This window comes from Bombina bombina, chromosome 4, assembly GCF_027579735.1.
Source record: "Bombina bombina isolate aBomBom1 chromosome 4, aBomBom1.pri, whole genome shotgun sequence".
NCBI lineage: Eukaryota > Metazoa > Chordata > Amphibia > Anura > Bombinatoridae > Bombina > Bombina bombina.
Window position 1 is genome coordinate 1,201,085,782 of NC_069502.1, and position 20,527 is coordinate 1,201,106,308.

At 39.2% G+C, this 20,527-nt stretch overlaps 1 protein-coding gene across 1 annotated transcript in view; it reads left to right on the forward strand.

The window, feature by feature from the left end:
- BTBD9 (BTB domain containing 9) overlaps nt 1-20,527 on the forward strand; it is a 784,099-nt gene that overhangs the window by 715,871 nt on the left and 47,701 nt on the right. The window contains exon 10 of the mRNA XM_053712684.1: nt 17,762-17,840. Coding sequence (XP_053568659.1) covers nt 17,762-17,840 — 79 coding nt within the window. The remainder of the gene's footprint in view (nt 1-17,761; nt 17,841-20,527) is intronic.

Here is a 20,527-nt window from a genome sequence, read left to right on the forward strand (position 1 = left end):
TGTTATTTCTTTTTTTGTTTTTCTTTAATTTATTTTTGTGATGTTTCTGACCATTTCTTCCCTTAATGTCAGGTGTATGACAACTTTAGCAAGGAGAGCTGCAATTTTTAAATTATTATCTGTATGTTCTGCTAATATTTTTTGTTTGCAGGAATGTGGTCTCTCTGAACATCCTAAATGTGCTGACTGGGAATATGGTCCTAAAGTATGGTCTTGTTCTTCTGATAGGAATGGGGGGGTGGGAGTTTTGTTTAAGGGGTTTAGTTTTTCTATCCTTAATGTAGTTCATATTGTCCCAGGTCGGGTACTTTTGGTTAGTTTTAGTTTTTGTGGGACTGTTTTTCGTTTGTTTAATGTATATGCTTCTCCAAATAGGGTAGAACGTTTGCTTAATTTTGAAACTTTAAAGTTTTTTCTGCCAGGTCGAGAGCCAACTTTTTTGGTTGGGGATTTTAATTGTATTATTAAGAATGGGGACAGAGAGGGTGGGAGTGATTGTAGGGTGGATAGCTCAGGGAAGTTTTTACTTGATTTGCTTAAATCTTTCGGTTTGAAGGATGCCTTCGGGTCTGTTTCTTTTTCAGGGGAGGGTTTTACTTTCTTTAGTGATAGTGGTGGGATAAAATCTCGAATTGATTTTTGTTTTTTATCTAAATTTTTATGTGTTGATGATTTTTCTTTAAAGCGGATGCCCTTTACGGATCATGCCCTTTTGATGTGTAAGGTGAATTGTGATTTGAAGATTAAGTATGGTAAGGGTGTTTGGAAACTGAATGTGGATTTGTTAAAAGATGAGAAGTTTAAGCGTCAGTTTGTTTGGATGTATGAAAGGTGGCGTGAAAGAAAATGTGATTTTAGTAATGTGCTTATGTGGTGGGAATGGTTGAAGGTGGAAATAAAGAGGTTTTTTATTAAGAAAGGCTGTGAGAAAGCTAGAATGGAAAGGGAGTTGTATGATAAATGGTATCTGAGGTTGTTGTATTTGTATGAATTGAGAAATTGTGGTATTGATGTGCATGAGGAAATTGCTGAAGCAAGAAAGATAATTAAAAAGTGTATGCATGAAAAAGGAAAGAAAATTGTTTTTATGGCAAGATTGGAGAAAATGGAAAAGGATGAGTCTTGTAGTAAATATTTTTTTAAGAAAGCTTTTGAAGGAAAGACTGGTTTTGTTAGTGTTTTTGATAAGGTTGAGTGTGAAGTTAATGGTACGGATGGTGTTTTGCGTGAAGTTCATGAGTTTTACAGTGAGCTGTATAAAGAAAAAACAAGAGATGTTTTATTGGAAAATGAGTTGTTGGAAAACATTGAGGTTAAGTTGGAAAAATATGATAATGATTTGTTAGAAAGGGATCTAAGTTTGGATGAGATTGCAGAGGTTGTTAGGAGTTTTAAGAATGGGAAGGTACCTGGTTGTGATGGTTTGCCTGTTGAATTTTATACTTGTTTTTGGAATTTTGATTGGGGTGGATATGTTGGATGTTTGTAAGTTTGTTTTTAGAATGAATGTTTTGCCTGTTTCAATGAGGAAAGGTTTGATTGTTTTGTTATTTAAAAAGGGTGATAAGAGAGATTTGAGGAATTGGAGGCCGATTACGTTGTTGAATGTTGACTATAAGGTTATTGCAAAGGTGTTGGCAAATAGAATGCGTGGAGTGATTGGTAAGGTTGTGGGTGAAGAGCAAGTGTGTGCTGTTCCTGGGCGTCAGATTTCTGAAAGTTTGTTGTTACTACGTGATGTACTGTGGTATGTGAGGGAGAGGATGAGGTCTGTTGCTGTTGCTATTGTGGATTTTGAAAAAGCGTATGATAGGGTAGTGCATGATTTTATGTTTCATGTTTTAGAACGTTTAGGTTTTTCTGGTAAGATTATTGGATGGTTTAAATGTTTGTATAGTGATATTGTGAGTCAAGTCCAGGTTAATGGTTTTTTGACTGAGGAATTTTGTGTTAAATCTGGAGTGCGTCAAGGATGTCCTTTGTCTCCTGTGTTATTTGTATGTGTCATTGAGCCATTATTAACTAGTTTGAGGAAGGATAAATTAGTTAGAGGTGTGAGTGTTCCTGGTAGTAATGGAAGGTGTTTAAAAGTGATTGGGTATATGGATGATGTGAGTGTGGTATGTGAGACTCAGGCTGGTTTGAGGAGGGTGAAAACTTTAGTTGAATGTTTTTGTATGGCAAGTGGTTTCAGAGTTAATTGGAATAAGTGTAAAGTTAAAGTTTTTGGTAATGATAGGGAGATTGATTCCTGTGGATGGCCTGTGACTGAAGGTGCAATTGAGGTGTTGGGTGTGAAATTTGATGTGGATTTGAAAGGCTTGGAAAGTTGGGAGAATGTTTTTGATAAAGTGAGTAGAAAACTTCAGTTTTGGTCTTTAAGGACTTTATCTTTGGAAGGAAAAATGTTAGTTATTAAATCGGTTTTGATTCCTATTATGTTATATTTGGCGTTAGTTTTTCCGCCACCTGAGAGGATTTTTCGGAGAATTTTGAGAGTGTTGTTTTCTTTTTTCTGGAGTTCTGGTATGGAGCGTTTGAAAAGAGATGTTGTTGTTAAGAGTAAGAATGTTGGTGGTAAGGGTTTTCCAAATGTGAAGAGATTTTTGGCTGTGAAATATGTTAGTAGGTGTGTGGTTCTGAGTGGTAAGGATAGCATGGCTGGTTGTATGGTAAAGTATGCTTGTGGAAATGTTTTAAGACGATATGGTTTATTTGAGATTGATAGAAAGAAACCGGTATGTTTTGCTGTTCCGTGGTTTTATGTAAGGGTGGAATGTTGGATTAAAAAATATGGTTTGGAGAATGTTAGTAGGGAGATGTGGTGTGCAAACAGAATGGTGTTGAAAATGTTGGAGAAGAAGGAAGGTCTTGAGTTGATTGGGGGTTTGAATGAAAATGAATGTGTGTTGGTATGGAAAAATGTGTGTAATAAGTATTTGATGAATAGGCAGAAAGATATTAGTTGGATGAGTGTGCATAAGTGTTTGCCAACAAGGGATTTTCAGAGAATGCGTCGTTTAGTGGCTTCAGAAGTGTGTCCTAGAGATGGTTGTTTTCAAAGCGAGAGTGTTATTCATTTGTTTTGGAATTGTGAGTATGCTAGGGATGTTTGGAGAAGTTTGAAAAGGATGATTAAGGGTTTGACTGGAGTGCAGTTTTTTACTTTTAATATGATGATGTATGGTTTGTGTGGAAGTGGTGTGGAAAAGGAGAAAGCAAGATTGATATGGTTGTTGGCATGTTGTGTGAAGGAGGTGTTGTGGGATGTGCGTAATATTTTGATTTTTAAGAAAGAGGTAGTTACTGTAGGTAATTGTGTGGGTATGATCCGTGGGAAGTTGTTTTTGTATTTTTCTTTTGATAGGAGGCGATATGGGGAATTAGATTCTGAAGGCATCTGGAAGACAAAGAAGTGGAAGGATTGGATTATTTAGTTTTTTTTTTTTTTTTTTTTTTTTTTTTTTTTTTGTCTGTATTTGAAATATGTTTAATTTTATTTTGTGTGATTATTTAAGTTTAATATTTGCATTTTGATTTTTTTCTGATGACAAAAATTTGGGTCAATATTTCAGTTTTGTAACAAGAGATATATTGTTTGTATTTGTTATTATGATTTTATTTTGTATATATGCATATATGATTATTTTTCTAATAAAAGAATTACGAAACGTACGTCTGGGGTTTTGCTGTTTCTCTTGTTCAGAGAGGGATTGCCTGGTATTTCGGGGCTGGACTGTACTGTGAAGTCAGGATCAGACTGATATGCTTCAGGAAGGTTCTTCTCTGTGAAAGGCACATTTTGAGCAAAAAGAGGCTGCTTCTTGGGTGGTAACTAGCCATAGAGCAAGCTATTATGCTATTGTTCGTTCTCAGGTTGAGCGCTTCTCTCTTTTTATTTATGCAAATTATGACATTTTGGGAAGTCTCCCTAAGTGTGATGCGGGAATCCAGACGTGGACCCGTTGCTCAGTGTGCCTAGAGGGATATGGCTGCACCCACTGACGAGGCCCACAATAGGCCGAAACGTACGTCTTGGGTTTTGCTGTTTCTCTTGTTCAGAGAGGGATTGCCTGGTATTTTGGGGCTGGACTGTACTGTGAAGTCAGGATCAGACTAATATGCTTCAGGAAAGTTCTTCTCTGTGAAAGGCACATTTTGAGCAAAAAGAGGCTGCTTCTTGGGTGGTAACTAGCCATAGAGCAAGCTATTATGCTATTGTTCGTTCTCAGGTTGAGCGCTTCTCTCTTTTTATTTATGCAAATTATGACATTTTGGGAAGTCTCCCTAAGTGTGATGCGGGAATCCAGACGTGGACCCGTTGCTCAGTGTGCCTAGAGGGATATGGCTGCACCCCACTGACGAGGCCCACAATAGGCCAAAACGTACGTCTGGGGTTTTGCTGTTTCTCTTGTTCAGAGAGGGATTGCCTGGTATTTCGGGGCTGGACTGTACTGTGAAGTCAGGATCAGACTGATATGCTTCAGGAAAGTTCTTCTCTGTGAAAGGCACATTTTGAGCAAAAAGAGGCTGCTTCTTGGGTGGTAACTAGCCATAGAGCAAGCTATTATGCTATTGTTCGTTCTCAGGTTGAGCGCTTCTCTCTTTTTATTTATGCAAAATATGACATTTTGGTTAGTCTCCCTAAGTGTGATGCGGGAATCCAGACGTGGACCCGTTGCTCAGTGTGCCTAGAGGGATATGGCTGCACCTCACTGACGAGGCCCACAATAGGCCGAAACGTACGTCCGGGGTTTTGCTGTTTCTCTTGTTCAGAGAGGGATTGCCTGGTATTTCGGGGCTGGACTGTACTGTGAAGTCAGGATCAGACTGATATGCTTCAGGAAAGTTCTTCTCTGTGAAAGGCACATTTTGAGCAAAAAGAGGCTGCTTCTTGGGTGGTAACTAGCCATAGAGCAAGCTATTATGCTATTGTTCTTTCTCAGGTTGAGCGCTTCTCTCTTTTTATTTATGCAAATTATGACATTTTGGGAAGTCTCCCTAAGTGTGATGCGGGAATCCAGACGTGGACCCGTTGCTCAGTGTGCCTAGAGGGATATGGCTGCACCTCACTGACGAGGCCCACAATAGGCCGAAACGTACGTCTGTGGTTTTGCTGTTTCTCTTGTTCAGAGAGGTATTGCCTGGTATTTCGGGGCTGGACTGTACTGTGAAGTCAGGATCAGACTGATATGCTTCAGGAAAGTTCTTCTCTGTGAAAGGCACATTTTGAGCAAAAAGAGGCTGCTTCTTGGGTGGTAACTAGCCATAGAGCAAGCTATTATGCTATTGTTCGTTCTCAGGTTGAGCGCTTCTCTCTTTTTATTTATGCAAATTATGACATTTTGGGAAGTCTCCCTAAGTGTGATGCGGGAATCCAGACGTGGACCCGTTGCTCAGTGTGCCTAGAGGGATATGGCTGCACCTCACTGACGAGGCCCACAATAGGCCGAAACGTACGTCTGGGGTTTTGCTGTTTCTCTTGTTCAGAGAGGGATTGCCTGGTATTTTGGGGCTGGACTGTACTGTGAAGTCAGGATCAGACTGATATGCTTCAGGAAAGTTCTTCTCTGTGAAAGGCACATTTTGAGCAAAAAGAGGCTGCTTCTTGGGTGGTAACTAGCCATAGAGCAAGCTATTATGCTATTGTTCGTTCTCAGGTTGAGCGCTTCTCTCTTTTTATTTATGCAAATTATGACATTTTGGGAAGTCTCCCTAAGTGTGATGCGGGAATCCAGACGTGGACCCGTTGCTCAGTGTGCCTAGAGGGATATGGCTGCACCTCACTGACGAGGCCCACAATAGGCCGAAACGTACGTCTGGGGTTTTGCTGTTTCTCTTGTTCAGAGAGGGATTGCCTGGTATTTCGGGGCTGGACTGTACTGTGAAGTCAGGATCAGACTGATATGCTTCAGGAAAGTTCTTCTCTGTGAAAGGCACATTTTGAGCAAAAAGAGGCTGCTTCTTGGGTGGTAACTAGCCATAGAGCAAGCTATTATGCTATTGTTCGTTCTCAGGTTGAGCGCTTCTCTCTTTTTATTTATGCAAATTATGACATTTTGGGAAGTCTCCCTAAGTGTGATGCGGGAATCCAGACGTGGACCCGTTGCTCAGTGTGCCTAGAGGGATATGGCTGCACCACACTGACGAGGCCCACAATAGGCCGAAACGTACGTCTGGGGTTTTACTGTTTCTCTTGTTCAGAGAGGGATTGCCTGGTATTTCGGGGCTGGACTGTACTGTGAAGTCAGGATCAGACTGATATGCTTCAGGAAAGTTCTTCTCTGTGAAAGGCACATTTTGAGCAAAAAGAGGCTGCTTCTTGGGTGGTAACTAGCCATAGAGCAAGCTATTATGCTATTGTTTGTTCTCAGGTTGAGCGCTTCTCTCTTTTTATTTATGCAAATTATGACATTTTGGGAAGTCTCCCTAAGTGTGATGCGGGAATCCAGACGTGGACCCGTTGCTCAGTGTGCCTAGAGGGATATGGCTGCACCTCACTGACGAGGCCCACAATAGGCCGAAACGTACGTCTGGGGTTTTGCTGTTTCTCTTGTTCAGAGAGGGATTGCCTGGTATTTCGGGGCTGGACTGTACTGTGAAGTCAGGATCAGACTGATATGCTTCAGGAAAGTTCTTCTCTGTTAAAGGCACATTTTGAGCAAAAAGAGGCTGCTTCTTGGGTGGTAACTAGCCATAGAGCAAGCTATTATGCTATTGTTCTTTCTCAGGTTGAGCGCTTCTCTCTTTTTATTTATGCAAATTATGACATTTTGGGAAGTCTCCCTAAGTGTGATGCGGGAATCCAGACGTGGACCCGTTGCTCAGTGTGCCTAGAGGGATATGGCTGCACCACACTGACGAGGCCCACAATAGGCCGAAACGTACGTCTGGGGTTTTGCTGTTTCTCTTGTTCAGAGAGGGATTGCCTGGTATTTCGGGGCTGGACTGTACTGTGAAGTCAGGATCAGACTGATATGCTTCAGGAAAGTTCTTCTCTGTGAAAGGCACATTTTGAGCAAAAAGAGGCTGCTTCTTGGGTGGTAACTAGCCATAGAGCAAGCTATTATGCTATTGTTTGTTCTCAGGTTGAGCGCTTCTCTCTTTTTATTTATGCAAATTATGACATTTTGGGAAGTCTCCCTAAGTGTGATGCGGGAATCCAGACGTGGACCCGTTGCTCAGTGTGCCTAGAGGGATATGGCTGCACCTCACTGACGAGGCCCACAATAGGCCGAAACGTACGTCTGGGGTTTTGCTGTTTCTCTTGTTCAGAGAGGGATTGCCTGGTATTTCGGGGCTGGACTGTACTGTGAAGTCAGGATCAGACTGATATGCTTCAGGAAAGTTCTTCTCTGTTAAAGGCACATTTTGAGCAAAAAGAGGCTGCTTCTTGGGTGGTAACTAGCCATAGAGCAAGCTATTATGCTATTGTTCTTTCTCAGGTTGAGCGCTTCTCTCTTTTTATTTATGCAAATTATGACATTTTGGGAAGTCTCCCTAAGTGTGATGCGGGAATCCAGACGTGGACCCGTTGCTCAGTGTGCCTAGAGGGATATGGCTGCACCTCACTGACGAGGCCCACAATAGGCCGAAACGTACGTCTGGGGTTTTGCTGTTTCTCTTGTTCAGAGAGGGATTGCCTGGTATTTCGGGGCTGGACTGTACTGTGAAGTCAGGATCAGACTGATATGCTTCAAGAAAGTTCCTCTCTGTGAAAGGCACATTTTGAGCAAAAAGAGGCTGCTTCTTGGGTGGTAACTAGCCATAGAGCAAGCTATTATGCTATTGTTCGTTCTCAGGTTGAGCGCTTCTCTCTTTTTATTTATGCAAATTATGACATTTTGGGAAGTCTCCCTAAGTGTGATGCGGGAATCCAGACGTGGACCCGTTGCTCAGTGTGCCTAGAGGGATATGGCTGCACCTCACTGACGAGGCCCACAATAGGCCGAAACGTACGTCTGGGGTTTTGCTGTTTCTCTTGTTCAGAGAGGGATTGCCTGGTATTTCGGGGCTGGACTGTACTGTGAAGTCAGGATCAGACTGATATGCTTCAGGAAAGTTCTTCTCTGTGAAAGGCACATTTTGAGCAAAAAGAGGCTGCTTCTTGGGTGGTAACTAGCCATAGAGCAAGCTATTATGCTATTGTTCGTTCTCAGGTTGAGCGCTTCTCTCTTTTTATTTATTTTTATTATGAACCTCTCTGAAGGGGCTATATAGACATGTATCAAGATTACCCCTGTCATTACAGGACAGATGTTCCCTTATCCTTTCCCTCAAAGTCCTGGTCGTTTCTCCTATATATCATTTTTTGCTTTTACATTCAATTGCATATATAATAACTTTATCTTGGCATCTAATTAAATCTTTAATAGTGTATTCAAAGTATTGAATGTTGAAATGAGTTTTCAGTTTGTTACTATATTGACACGCCCTACATCCAAAACATGGAAAGAATCCCTTCAGTTTCTGACCTTCCATACCTACTTCGTAGTTTCTCTTTGTAATTTGTGTAAAGGCTGTCAGTATTTTACATCTGCTATTTTTATGTGGGATTTGTTTGGGAGACGTCCCCTATGTTTTTAAGATATATTATTTTTTTTAAGTTGTAACAACATTGTTTTAAATGTATTAAATAGTTGTTATAATAAGTGGTTTCCTCTAATACCTCAATCTGTAGCTTTGAGTTAGCGCTGTCTCATTTATTGGTACTTGTATTGGTTAGAGGGGTTATTCTGAGTTGCAGCAAGATTAGGTTGTTTCTATCTTTCCCGTTGAATCTTAGAATTCTTGTAGAGTACAAGTGTTAGGTAGTTTTAGGCTTGTACAGCATCTGAATTATAGTCATAGAGAATGTTTATATGTCCCTAAGAATGAATTTTACCCATAATCATTTCTGTGCACATCATTCTGAAGCAAATGATTGTAAAGCCTAACTGCAGATTCACCAAAACCAGATAGGGAAACTTAAAGGGACACTGAACCCAAATTTTTTCTTATGTGATTCAGATAGAGCATGACATTTTAAGCAACTTTCTAATTTACTCCTATTATCAAATGTTCTTCATTCTCTTGGTATCTTTATTTGAAATGCAAGAATGTAAGTTTAGATGCTGGCCCATTTTTGGTGAATAACCTAGGTTGTCCTTGCTGATTGGTGAATAAATTCATCCACCAATCAAAAACTGCTGTCCAGAGTTCTGAACCAAGAAAAAAAGCTTAGATGCCTTCTTATTCATATAAAGATAGCAAGAGAACGAAGAAAAATTGATAATAGGAGTAAATTAGAAAGTTGCTTAAAATTGCATGCTCTATCTGAATCTCAAAAGAAATATTTTGGGTTCAGTGTCCCTTTAACACTAAATACATGATAGATAGAATCTTGTATTCAAAGCAAAGATTTGCCTGAGAATAATCTGCATATTTGTTTAAATATATTAGTTGTTTAAAGGGACAGACTAGTCAAAATTCAGTTTTCATGGTTCAGATAGGACTTGTAATTTTAAAAAACTTTCCAATTTACTTTTATCATAAAATTTGCTTTGCTCTTTTTGTATATCATATTCTAATTTCTAAGGCCTTTTTGGCAGTTTTTCACAGCTAGACAGCGCTAGTTCCTGTGTATCGTATAGATTACATTGTGCTTACTCCCTTGGAGTTACTTATGATAGGTCACTGATTGGCTACAATGCAAGTCTGTCAAAAGAACTGAAATAAGAAGACAGTCTGCAATTCTCTAGTGATTCAGACAGAGCATGCAATTTAAACAAAGTCTCACATTTACTTCTGTTATCAAATGTCCTTCTTTCCCATGGTTTGCTGTGCTGAAGAGATACCTAGGTAGGTATCTGAAGCATTACATAGCAGGAAATAGTGCTGCCCTCTAGTGCATTCTTGCAAAACTGCTGCAATATAGTGCTGCAGACACGTGCACGCTCCTGAGCTTATGTCACTGCTCTTTAACAAAAGATACAAAGCAAACAAAGAAACTTTGATAATAGAATTAAAGGGACAGTTTACACCAGATTTTTTATTGTTTAAACAGATAGATAATCCCTTTATTACCCATTCCCTAGTTTTGCACAACCAACACAGTTATATAAATAAACGTTTTACCTCTGTGAGTACCTTGTATCTAAGCCTCTGCAGACTGCCCCCTTATTTCAGTTCTTTTGACAGACATCCATTTTAGCCAATCAGAGCTGGCTCCCTGGAGCTCCACATGTGTGAGGACAGTGTTATCTATATGACACAAATGAACGAACACCCTCTAGTGGTGAAAATCTGTCAAAATGCCCTGAGAGAAGAGGCGGCCTTCAAAGGTTTAGACATTTGCATATGAACCTCCTAGGTTTAGCTTTCAACTAAGAATACCAAGAGAACAAAGCCAATTTGATGACAAAAGTAAATTGGAAAATTGTTTAAAATTACATTCTCTATCTGAATCATGAATCATACAAGAAAAGGTTGTGTTTCATGTCCCCTTAAAATTGGAGTATGCACTTCTATTACCTCAGTGTTTATTTAACGTCCCTTTTTCTTTCCTTGTCTGAAATGACTCCAGCTTGTGCTAGGCAACACGTATTGAACTATTGTGACGATGAAATCAGGTTGTATTACTGATGAGTAAATACAACATGAAAGTCTTGATGTTGAGGGCTTTATATGCAATTGAGTTTCATAATGAAATAACTAAAAGACAAATCACTGGGCGCAATTTGTAAAAGCGTTATTGATGATACTAATTTAAACATAATCTACTTTTAGTTTACCATCTTCATAGATTTCACTGGCTTAGAAATATTTGCTTCTCAACAGTTTGTTCTCAAGGAAAATAAGCAACATCACAAATTCTCAGCTACGCCAGACGTATATTTCAAAGTAATATTACAATTGCAATGTGTCTTGACTGATAAATTACTGGCTAGAACTGATTCCCAGCAAATGTCTAAAAAATAAATCTAGTGTTTGCTTTATTACACCATAGCAGTATCGCAAAACTGCTACAATGTATTAGTCAATATTCAATTTGTGACGAAAGAGATACAAAACTGTGGCTATGAAGCAAATATCTAGATAGGAAAAGCTTGTTAAGCACAAAAGTAAAGTTGAGTTATTGCTTCGTAAGACCAGCAAGCAAATTGGAAAGTTGTTTAAAATGACATTCCCTATCTGAATCATGAAAGTTTATTTTGGACTAGACTGTCCCTTTAAAAGGATATGAAACCCGTCTTTCCTTTTCTGTTTTGACTCAGACAGAGAAAACCAATCAGAAAAAAAAAGTTTCCAATTTACTTCTATTAACAAATTTGCTTCGTTTTCATTGGAACAACGTGTGTATACTGTATATATATATATACAGGTGGCCCTCGTTTTACAACGGTTCAATTTACACCGTTTCAGAATAACAACCTTTTTTTCCAGTCATGTGACTGCTATTGAAAAGCATTGAGAAGCAGTGCATTTAGTAAAATATCCAGTGGGTGGAGTGGTCCGCTTGTGTTGCAGCAAAGCCAAGCAAGCTAAAATTAATCAGTTTAACCAAACCTGAGCTATTGAGCAGATTTCAAAGGAACAAGATCTTCCTGTCTATAAATCAGTCCAGATTGGAATGCATAGAAAGAACTGTTTGCAGAAAAATGCAAGTGAAGTCTGTGTTGTGTGATTATTTTATTAGGTTTATAATGCTGTTTAGCAAATGTTTTTGTTCATTTAACTTAGTTTATTTATATATTTTGTGTTGTGTGATTATTTTATTAGGTTTATAATGCTGTTTAGCAAATGTTTTTGTTCATTTAACTTAGTTTAATTATATATTCTGTTTGTGTGATTATTTTATTAGGTTTATAATGCTGTTTAGCTTTTAAAGTCTTCATTTCAAATCTTTACAAATAATGTATTAGGTGTTACTTATGACAATTTTGAGAGGGGCCTGGAACCTATCTCCCTCACTTCCCATTGACCTACATTATAAACTGGGTTTCAATTTACAACGGTTTCGATTTACAACCATTCCTTCTGGAACCTAACCCCGGCGTAAACTGAGGGCTACCTGTATATATATATATTAGTGGAGGTTTTGTTCTCTGTTGGATATCTAGTAGATTACCGTATACGTAAATAAGGCATATTGTGCAGCGAATTACACCAATTTAATCATTTTATCAGTTATTATTGCATGATTGGTTTCCAGTCCCCTTTTCTGGCCGATGACCCTTCCATTTTGTCTATAATGAAATATTCATGTATTTTCTTTAACCAGCAAGGTTTTTGCAAAATTCATATTCATTCTTCATTTTTACTATCTAATTTTCTTTTCGTATTGCTTTTTCTTCTCATTTTAACTAAAATACAAAACTGTCTTTAGTGGCAGCTACAATTTATTAAAATGTTCTTTATAGAACGCTGAATATATTTCCAATGTTCTGCAGTCGCTCTGATACATTATGTACATGGCTATATAAATAATACAATTACAGCTAAGGCTATGAGCACGCTGGGCCTCTGATACAGCACAAACAGAAGTATATAGTCTTCTACGCACAGGGCACCAATATATTGGCTTTGCATGTGCTTAGATTATACAGAAATACGCTAGAACATGACTAGATTGTGCTCTGTGTCATTTGCACACAAAATGCTATCAGGGACAGCTTCTCGGCTCTCAGCTGAAACCTTGTATCATGGGGAACTGTAGACAAATCTGTGTAAGCACAAATTGTAGTGTTTGGGATTTGTGTCATGGTTCAGACAAATGGTGGTAAATAAGGACTAATGTCCTCTTTTGTCATTGTATATTCGGTACTCGAATCAGGGAGTTAGTTGAAGTTCTGTGGCTAACGCACCCACATCAGTACTTAGTTATATTATTAATTAAAGGAACATAGAACCCACAATTTGTCTTTATATTATTCAGAAATAGATTAAAGGGACAGTCCACAATATATTTTTTATTGTTTAAAAAGATAGAAAATTCCTTTATTACCCATTCCGAGTTCTTTTGACAGACTTGCATTTTAGCTAATCAGTGCTGACTCCTAGGTAACTCCACATGCATGAGCACAATGTTATCTTTATAGCACACATGAACTAACACCCTCTGTCAACTGTTAAAATGAATTCAGATAAGAGGCAGCCTTCAAGGGCTAATAAATTAGCATATGATCTACCTAGGTTTAGCTTTCAACTAAGAATACCAAGAGAACAAAATAAAATTGATCATAAAACTAAATTGGAAAGTTATTTAAAATGACATGACCTATCTGAATCATGAAAGATTATTTTTGACTAGCCTGTCCCTTTAAGCAGCTTTCTAATTTATTTCTATTGTCTAATTTGCTTTATTCTATTGGTGTCCTTTGTTGAAAAGCATAAGCAAGTCTGAGGAGTGCCAGTGCATTACTGGGAGCTGGCTGCTGATTGGTGGTTGCAAACAAATGCCTCTTGTTACTCACCGGATGTGTTCAGCTAACTCCCACTAGTGCATTACTGCTGCTTCAGCAAAGGATACCGAGAGAATGAAGCACATTTGATAATAGAAGTAAAGATCTTTAAGATCACATGCTCTATGTAAATTATAAAAGAAACATTTTGTGTTTCATGTCCCTTTAATAAATGTTAACCCCTGTAAATCGGCTGTCATTTCTAATCTTAGGGGTTAATCAGCACAAGTGGGACATGCAATGTACAGGGTTAATTGTGTCATTAAGGGGTTAATCAGCACAAGTGGGACAGTAATGACATGCAATGTACAGGGTTAATTGTGTCATTAAGGGGTTAATCAGCACAAGTGGGACAGTAATGACATGCAATGTACAGGGTTAATTGTGTCGTTAAGGGGTTAATCAGTACAAGTGGGACAGTAATGACATGCAATGTACTGGGTTAATGGTGTCATTAAGGGGTTAATCAGCACAAGTGGGACAGTAATGACATGCAATGTACAGGGTTAATTGTGTCGTTAAGGTGTTAATCAGTACAAGTGGGACAGTAATGGCATGCAATGTACAGGGTTAATTGTGTTGTTAAGGGGTTAATCAGCACAAGTGGGACAGTAATGACATGCAATGTACCGGGTTAATTGTGTCATTAAGGGGTTAATCAGCACAAGTGGGACAGTAATTACATGCAATGTACAGGGTTAATTGTGTCATTAAGGGGTTAATCAGCACAAGTGGGACAGTAATGACATGCAATGTACAGGGTTAATTGTGTCGTTAAGGGGTTAATCAGCACAAGTGGGACAGTAATGACATGCAATGTACAGGGTTAATTGTGTCGTTAAGGGGTTAATCAGCACAAGTGGGACAGTAATGACATGCAATGTACTGGGTTAATTGTGTCGTTAAGGGGTTAATCAGCACAAGTGGGACAGTAATGACATGCAATGTACAGGGTTAATTGTGTCGTTAAGGGGTTAATCAGCACAAGTAGGACAGTAATGACATGCAATGTACAGGGTTAATTGTGTCGTTAAGGGGTTAATCAGCACAAGTGGGACAGTAATGACATGCAATGTACTGGGTTAATTGTGTCGTTAAGGGGTTAATCAGCACAAGTGGACAGTAATGACATGCAATGTACTGGGTTAATTGTGTCGTTAAGGGGTTAATCAGCACAAGTGGGACAGTAATGACATCAAAGTACTGGGTTAATTGTGTCGTTAAGGGGTTAATCAGCACAAGTGGGACAGTAATGACATGCAATGTACTGGGTTAATGGTGTCGTTAAGGGGTTAATCAGCACACGTGGGACAGTAATGACATGCAATGTACAGGGTTAATTGTGTCGTTAAGGGGTTAATCAGCACACGTGGGACAGTAATGACATGCAATGTACTGGGTTAATTGTGTCGTTAAGGGCTTAATCAGCACAAGTGGGACAGTAATGACATGCAATGTACTGGGTTAATTGTGTCGTTAAGGGGTTAATCAGCACAAGTGGGACAGTAATGACATGCAATGTACTGGGTTAATTGTGTCGTTAAGGGGTTAATCAGCACAAGTGGGACAGTAATGACATGCAATGTACTGGGTTAATTGTGTCGTTAAGGGGTTAATCAGCACACGTGGGACAGTAATGACATGCAATGTACAGGGTTAATTGTGTCGTTAAGGGGTTAATCAGCACAAGTGGGACAGTAATGACATGCAATGTACAGGGTTAATTGTGTCGTTAAGGGGTTAATCAGCACAAGTGGGACAGTAATGACATGCAATGTACTGGGTTAATGGTGTCGTTAAGGGGTTAATCAGCACAAGTGGGACAGTAATGACATGCAATGTACTGGGTTAATGGTGTCGTTAAGGGGTTAATCAGCACACGTGGGACAGTAATGACATGCAATGTACAGGGTTAATTGTGTCGTTAAGGGGTTAATCAGCACAAGTGGGACAGTAATGACATGCAATGTACTGGGTTAATTGTGTCGTTAAGGGGTTAATCAGCACAAGTGGGACAGTAATGACATGCAATGTACAGGGTTAATTGTGTCGTTAAGGGGTTAATCAGCACAAGTGGGACAGTAATGACATGCAATGTACAGGGTTAAGGGGTTAATCAGCACAAGTGGGACAGTAATGACATGCAATGTACAGGGTTAATTGTGCCGTTAAGGGGTTAATCAGCACAAGTGGGACAGTAATGACATGCAATGTACTGGGTTAATGGTGTCGTTAAGGGGTTAATCAGCACAAGTGGGACAGTAATGACATGCAATGTACTGGGTTAATGGTGTCGTTAAGGGGTTAATCAGCACACGTGGGACAGTAATGACATGCAATGTACAGGGTTAATTGTGTCGTTAAGGGGTTAATCAGCACAAGTGGGACAGTAATGACATGCAATGTACTGGGTTAATTGTGTCGTTAAGGGGTTAATCAGCACAAGTGGGACAGTAATGACATGCAATGTACAGGGTTAAGGGGTTAATCAGCACAAGTGGGACAGTAATGACATGCAATGTACTGGGTTAATTGTGTCGTTAAGGGGTTAATCAGCACAAGTGGAACAGTAATGACATGCAATGTACAGGGTTAATGGTGGCGTTAAGGGGTTAATTAGCGCAAGTGGGACAGTAATGACATGCAATGTACAGGGTTAATTGTGTCGTTAAGGGGTTAATCAGCACACGTGGGACAGTAATGGCATGCAATGTACTGGGTTAATTGTGTTGTTAAGGGGTTAATCAGCACACGTGGGACAGTAATGGCATGCAATGTACTGGGTTAATTGTGTCGTTAAGGGGTTAATCAGCACACGTGGGACAGTAATGGCATGCAATGTACTGGGTTAATTGTGTTGTTAAGGGGTTAATCAGCACACGTGGGACAGTAATGGCATGCAATGTACTGGGTTAATTGTGTCGTTAAGGGGTTAATCAGCACACGTGGGACAGTAATGGCATGCAATGTACTGGGTTAATTGTGTTGTTAAGTGGTTAATCAGCACACGTGGGACAGTAATGGCATGCAATGTACTGGGTTAATTGTGTTGTTAAGGGGTTAATCAGCACAAGTGGGACAGTAATGACATGCAATGTACTGGGTTAATTGTGTCGTTAAGGGGTTAATCAGCACACGTGGGACAGTAATGGCATGCAATGTACTGGGTTAATTGTGTTGTTAAGGGGTTAATCAGCACACGTGGGACAGTAATGGCATGCAATGTACTGGGTTAATTGTGTCGTTAAGGGGTTAATCAGCACACGTGGGACAGTAATGGCATGCAATGTACTGGGTTAATTGTGTTGTTAAGGGGTTAATCAGCACACGTGGGACAGTAATGGCATGCAATGTACTGGGTTAATTGTGTTGTTAAGGGGTTAATCAGCACAAGTGGGACAGTAATGACATGCAATGTACTGGGTTAATTGTGTTGTTAAGGGGTTAATCAGCACACGTGGGACAGTAATGGCATGCAATGTACTGGGTTAATTGTGTTGTTAAGGGGTTAATCAGCACACGTGGGACAGTAATGGCATGCAATGTACTGGGTTAATTGTGTTGTTAAGGGGTTAATCAGCACACGTGGGACAGTAATGGCATGCAATGTACTGGGTTAATTGTGTTGTTAAGGGGTTAATCAGCACACGTGGGACAGTAATGGCATGCAATGTACTGGGTTAATTGTGTCGTTAAGGGGTTAATCAGCGCAAGTGGGACAGTAATGACATGCAATGTACTGGGTTAATTGTGTTGTTAAGGGGTTAATCAGCACACGTGGGACAGTAATGGCATGCAATGTACTGGGTTAATTGTGTTGTTAAGGGGTTAATCAGCACACGTGGGACAGTAATGGCATGCAATGTACTGGGTTAATTGTGTTGTTAAGGGGTTAATCAGCACACGTGGGACAGTAATGGCATGCAATGTACTGGGTTAATTGTGTTGTTAAGGGGTTAATCAGCACACGTGGGACAGTAATGGCATGCAATGTACTGGGTTAATTGTGTCGTTAAGGGGTTAATCAGCACACGTGGGACAGTAATGACATGCAATGTACAGGGTTAATTGTGTCGTTAAGGGGTTAATCAGCACACGTGGGACAGTAATGGCATGCAATGTACTGGGTTAATGGTGTCGTTAAGGGGTTAATCAGCACACGTGGGACAGTAATGGCATGCAATGTACTGGGTTAATTGTGTCGTTAAGGGGTTAATCAGCACACGTGGGACAGTAATGGCATGCAATGTACAGGGTTAAACTAAGATATTTCATCTGCCTGATACAATAATAAAATAATGCTTTTCTCTTTTCTGTAGATCTTGGCAGACTATGTCCTTTGAGCGGCAGCCTACGTGTTTCATTAGAATCGTAGGGACCCACAATACAGCTAATGAGGTGAGACCCCAGCGTATTTGTTTTTACTGCTCCTGGAATATGAGCGCGCACATCGTTTTATATGTAATTCAGACAGAGAATACAAAACAAATCCCCATTTACTCTATTATCCAGTGTGCTTTGTTCCCGTGATATTCTGTGTTAGATACCTAGGTAGCACCTGGAGCACTACGTGCTGCCCTCTACTGCTCTTGCGCAGGGATAACATTCTCGCAGAACTGCTGCCGTATAGTTCTCTAGAAATGCTAAGCTTATGTCCCTGCTTTTCAACTAAAGATAAAATTACTAGCTCTATCTGAATCATGAAAGTAAAATGTTGGGGGTTTTGTCCCTTAACACAACCAGCAGGTCTGTACAAAACACTCATGAAGTTACGGCAACACATTGTGCGGATTCAGCCCGCGAGGCAGCAGACTGATAGTGACGACTAGTCTACCAGCAAAGTCTGAACTATATTAGAGCAGATTAACACCTTGTTTTTCATAAGTCAAACTCCAGCCACCGCTTCCCTTATTAGATAGAGCCTATCTGGCCTTGAGTCTCTAGATGACAGGACTTGCCACTATCATTTTGTTAACAACAGATGATGTAACAAACTGCAAATTAGTAACAGATATGTGTCAGTGTTAGGCTTGTGAAGCTGTTGTGCGCTTTTTATGTTTTCAGGATTGGAAAATCAACAGTTTTCATACTTAAAGGGGGATGAAACCCAACGTTTGTTCTTTTGTGCCTCAGATAGAACACAGCTTTATTATCTGGTCAATCCATAGGATCCCAGCACTCCTTTATAATCCTTTATTCAGCACGTTAAAGACATAAGGTAATATCAGTAGCCACAATACAACCAATCAAAACAGAAGGTGAACTGAAGGGGATCCAACACCCCACAGCATCTTTTATTATCTAGTTTGCTTCATTCACTTGGTTTCCCTTGCTGAAGAAACAGAAATAGACACAGGTGACCAATAACATGAGGCATATTTGGCATCCACCAATCAGCAGCTCCTGAGCCTACCTAGATATGCTTTTAAACAAAGGATACAAAGAAAAAAATATATATATATATAATAGAAATACATTGGAAAGTTGTTTAAAACTAAATGCTCTATCTGAATTATAAAATATGAAAGATAAAGATAAGATAAACATGTTAAAGGGACAGTCTACAATATGATTGTTATTGTTTTAAAAATATAGATAATCCATTTATTACCCAATCCCCAGTTTTGCACAACGAACACAGTTATATTAATACACTTTTTACCTCTGTGATTACATTGTATCTAAACATCTTCTGACAGCCCCCTGATCACATGACTTTATTATCTAATGCATTTTATCCAATTAGTGCTGTGTTGTGCTGACTCTTAAATAACTCCACGGCGTGAACACAATGTTATCTATATGGCTTACATGAACTAGAAGTCTCCTGCTGTGAAAAGCAAATAAAAAAGCATGTGATAAGAGACTGTCTGTAGTGGCTCAGAAACCGGCAGACATTTAGAGGGTTAAATATTACAAAGTATATTACTATAACAATGTTGGTTGTGCAAAGCTGGGGAATGGGTAGTAAATGCGTTATCTAACTTTTTAAACAATAACAATTTTAGTGTTGACTGTCGCTTTAAATTGTCATCAGGTTTGGTCCTTTACCATTCTGCTGTGGCATTATGAATCATGAAATAATGTTTGTCCCTTTAAAAGGACTGTATACACCAATTTTCATATATCTGCATGTAATTGATACTATTATAAAGAATATGCACAAATACTGATCTAATAATCCACTGTAAAACAGTTTAAAAACTTACTTAGAAGCTCCCAGTTTAGCACTGTTGATGAGGTTAGGCTGGGACACCCACAGAAAGGGGCGGAGAGCAGACCCCTCCCCTCCACCTATGCATATGAAAAGACCTATTATACAAAGAGAAGCAATATGAAGTCAGTATACATCAGTATACATCTAAAAATTTGGGGCTTGGTTAGGATCGTCTACAAAACATTTATGCAAAGAAAAATCTAGTGTACAATGTCCCTTTAAATTACAGAAAAGGGGCAAACTAATGCTGAAATCAAATATTACAAATGTATAATTATTTTATATTGCAATCCCAATGTGTTTACTTTCCCTTTAGTAATAAAACAGAAATCAGTAACCTCAAAATTAAAGCAATACTTCTGCCGCTGGCGAATTTACTATTGCTGTACTAGCGGCACTTGGCATGCAGAATTATTTCTTTTTTAGCTAACAATTAGCTCAGAGACCGTTTTCAGTTTATACGTATCTGTCTTTAAAATGATTATTTGTTCTTATCTTCAGGGACCTGCTAGGGTTGTCAGTATTGCTTAGAATCGCTCTGCTGTATGAGAATCATTTTGACAATGACTCATGATGACAATCACTGTGCTAATATTTGTCTGCTTAGTGATTCCCCTAATGATTGTGTTTTTTCTTTTTCTCTTCAAACAAGAGATCATGTGACGCTGTTGTAGTTTGGTCTGAAAGAAAAGTGATATGAGTGTATAAAAAGGTTACATTTCTACCAGCAAAAAAGTATTTCATATAAATATTAGTCAGCAATATAGAACTTACGTTTCCTTAGTATCTGCTCAGAGTAACGACCAAAGTGGCTTGGGTACTAACACTGAAAACAATTCACGTAGTAGCAGCTTTGTCTGTCTGTTCG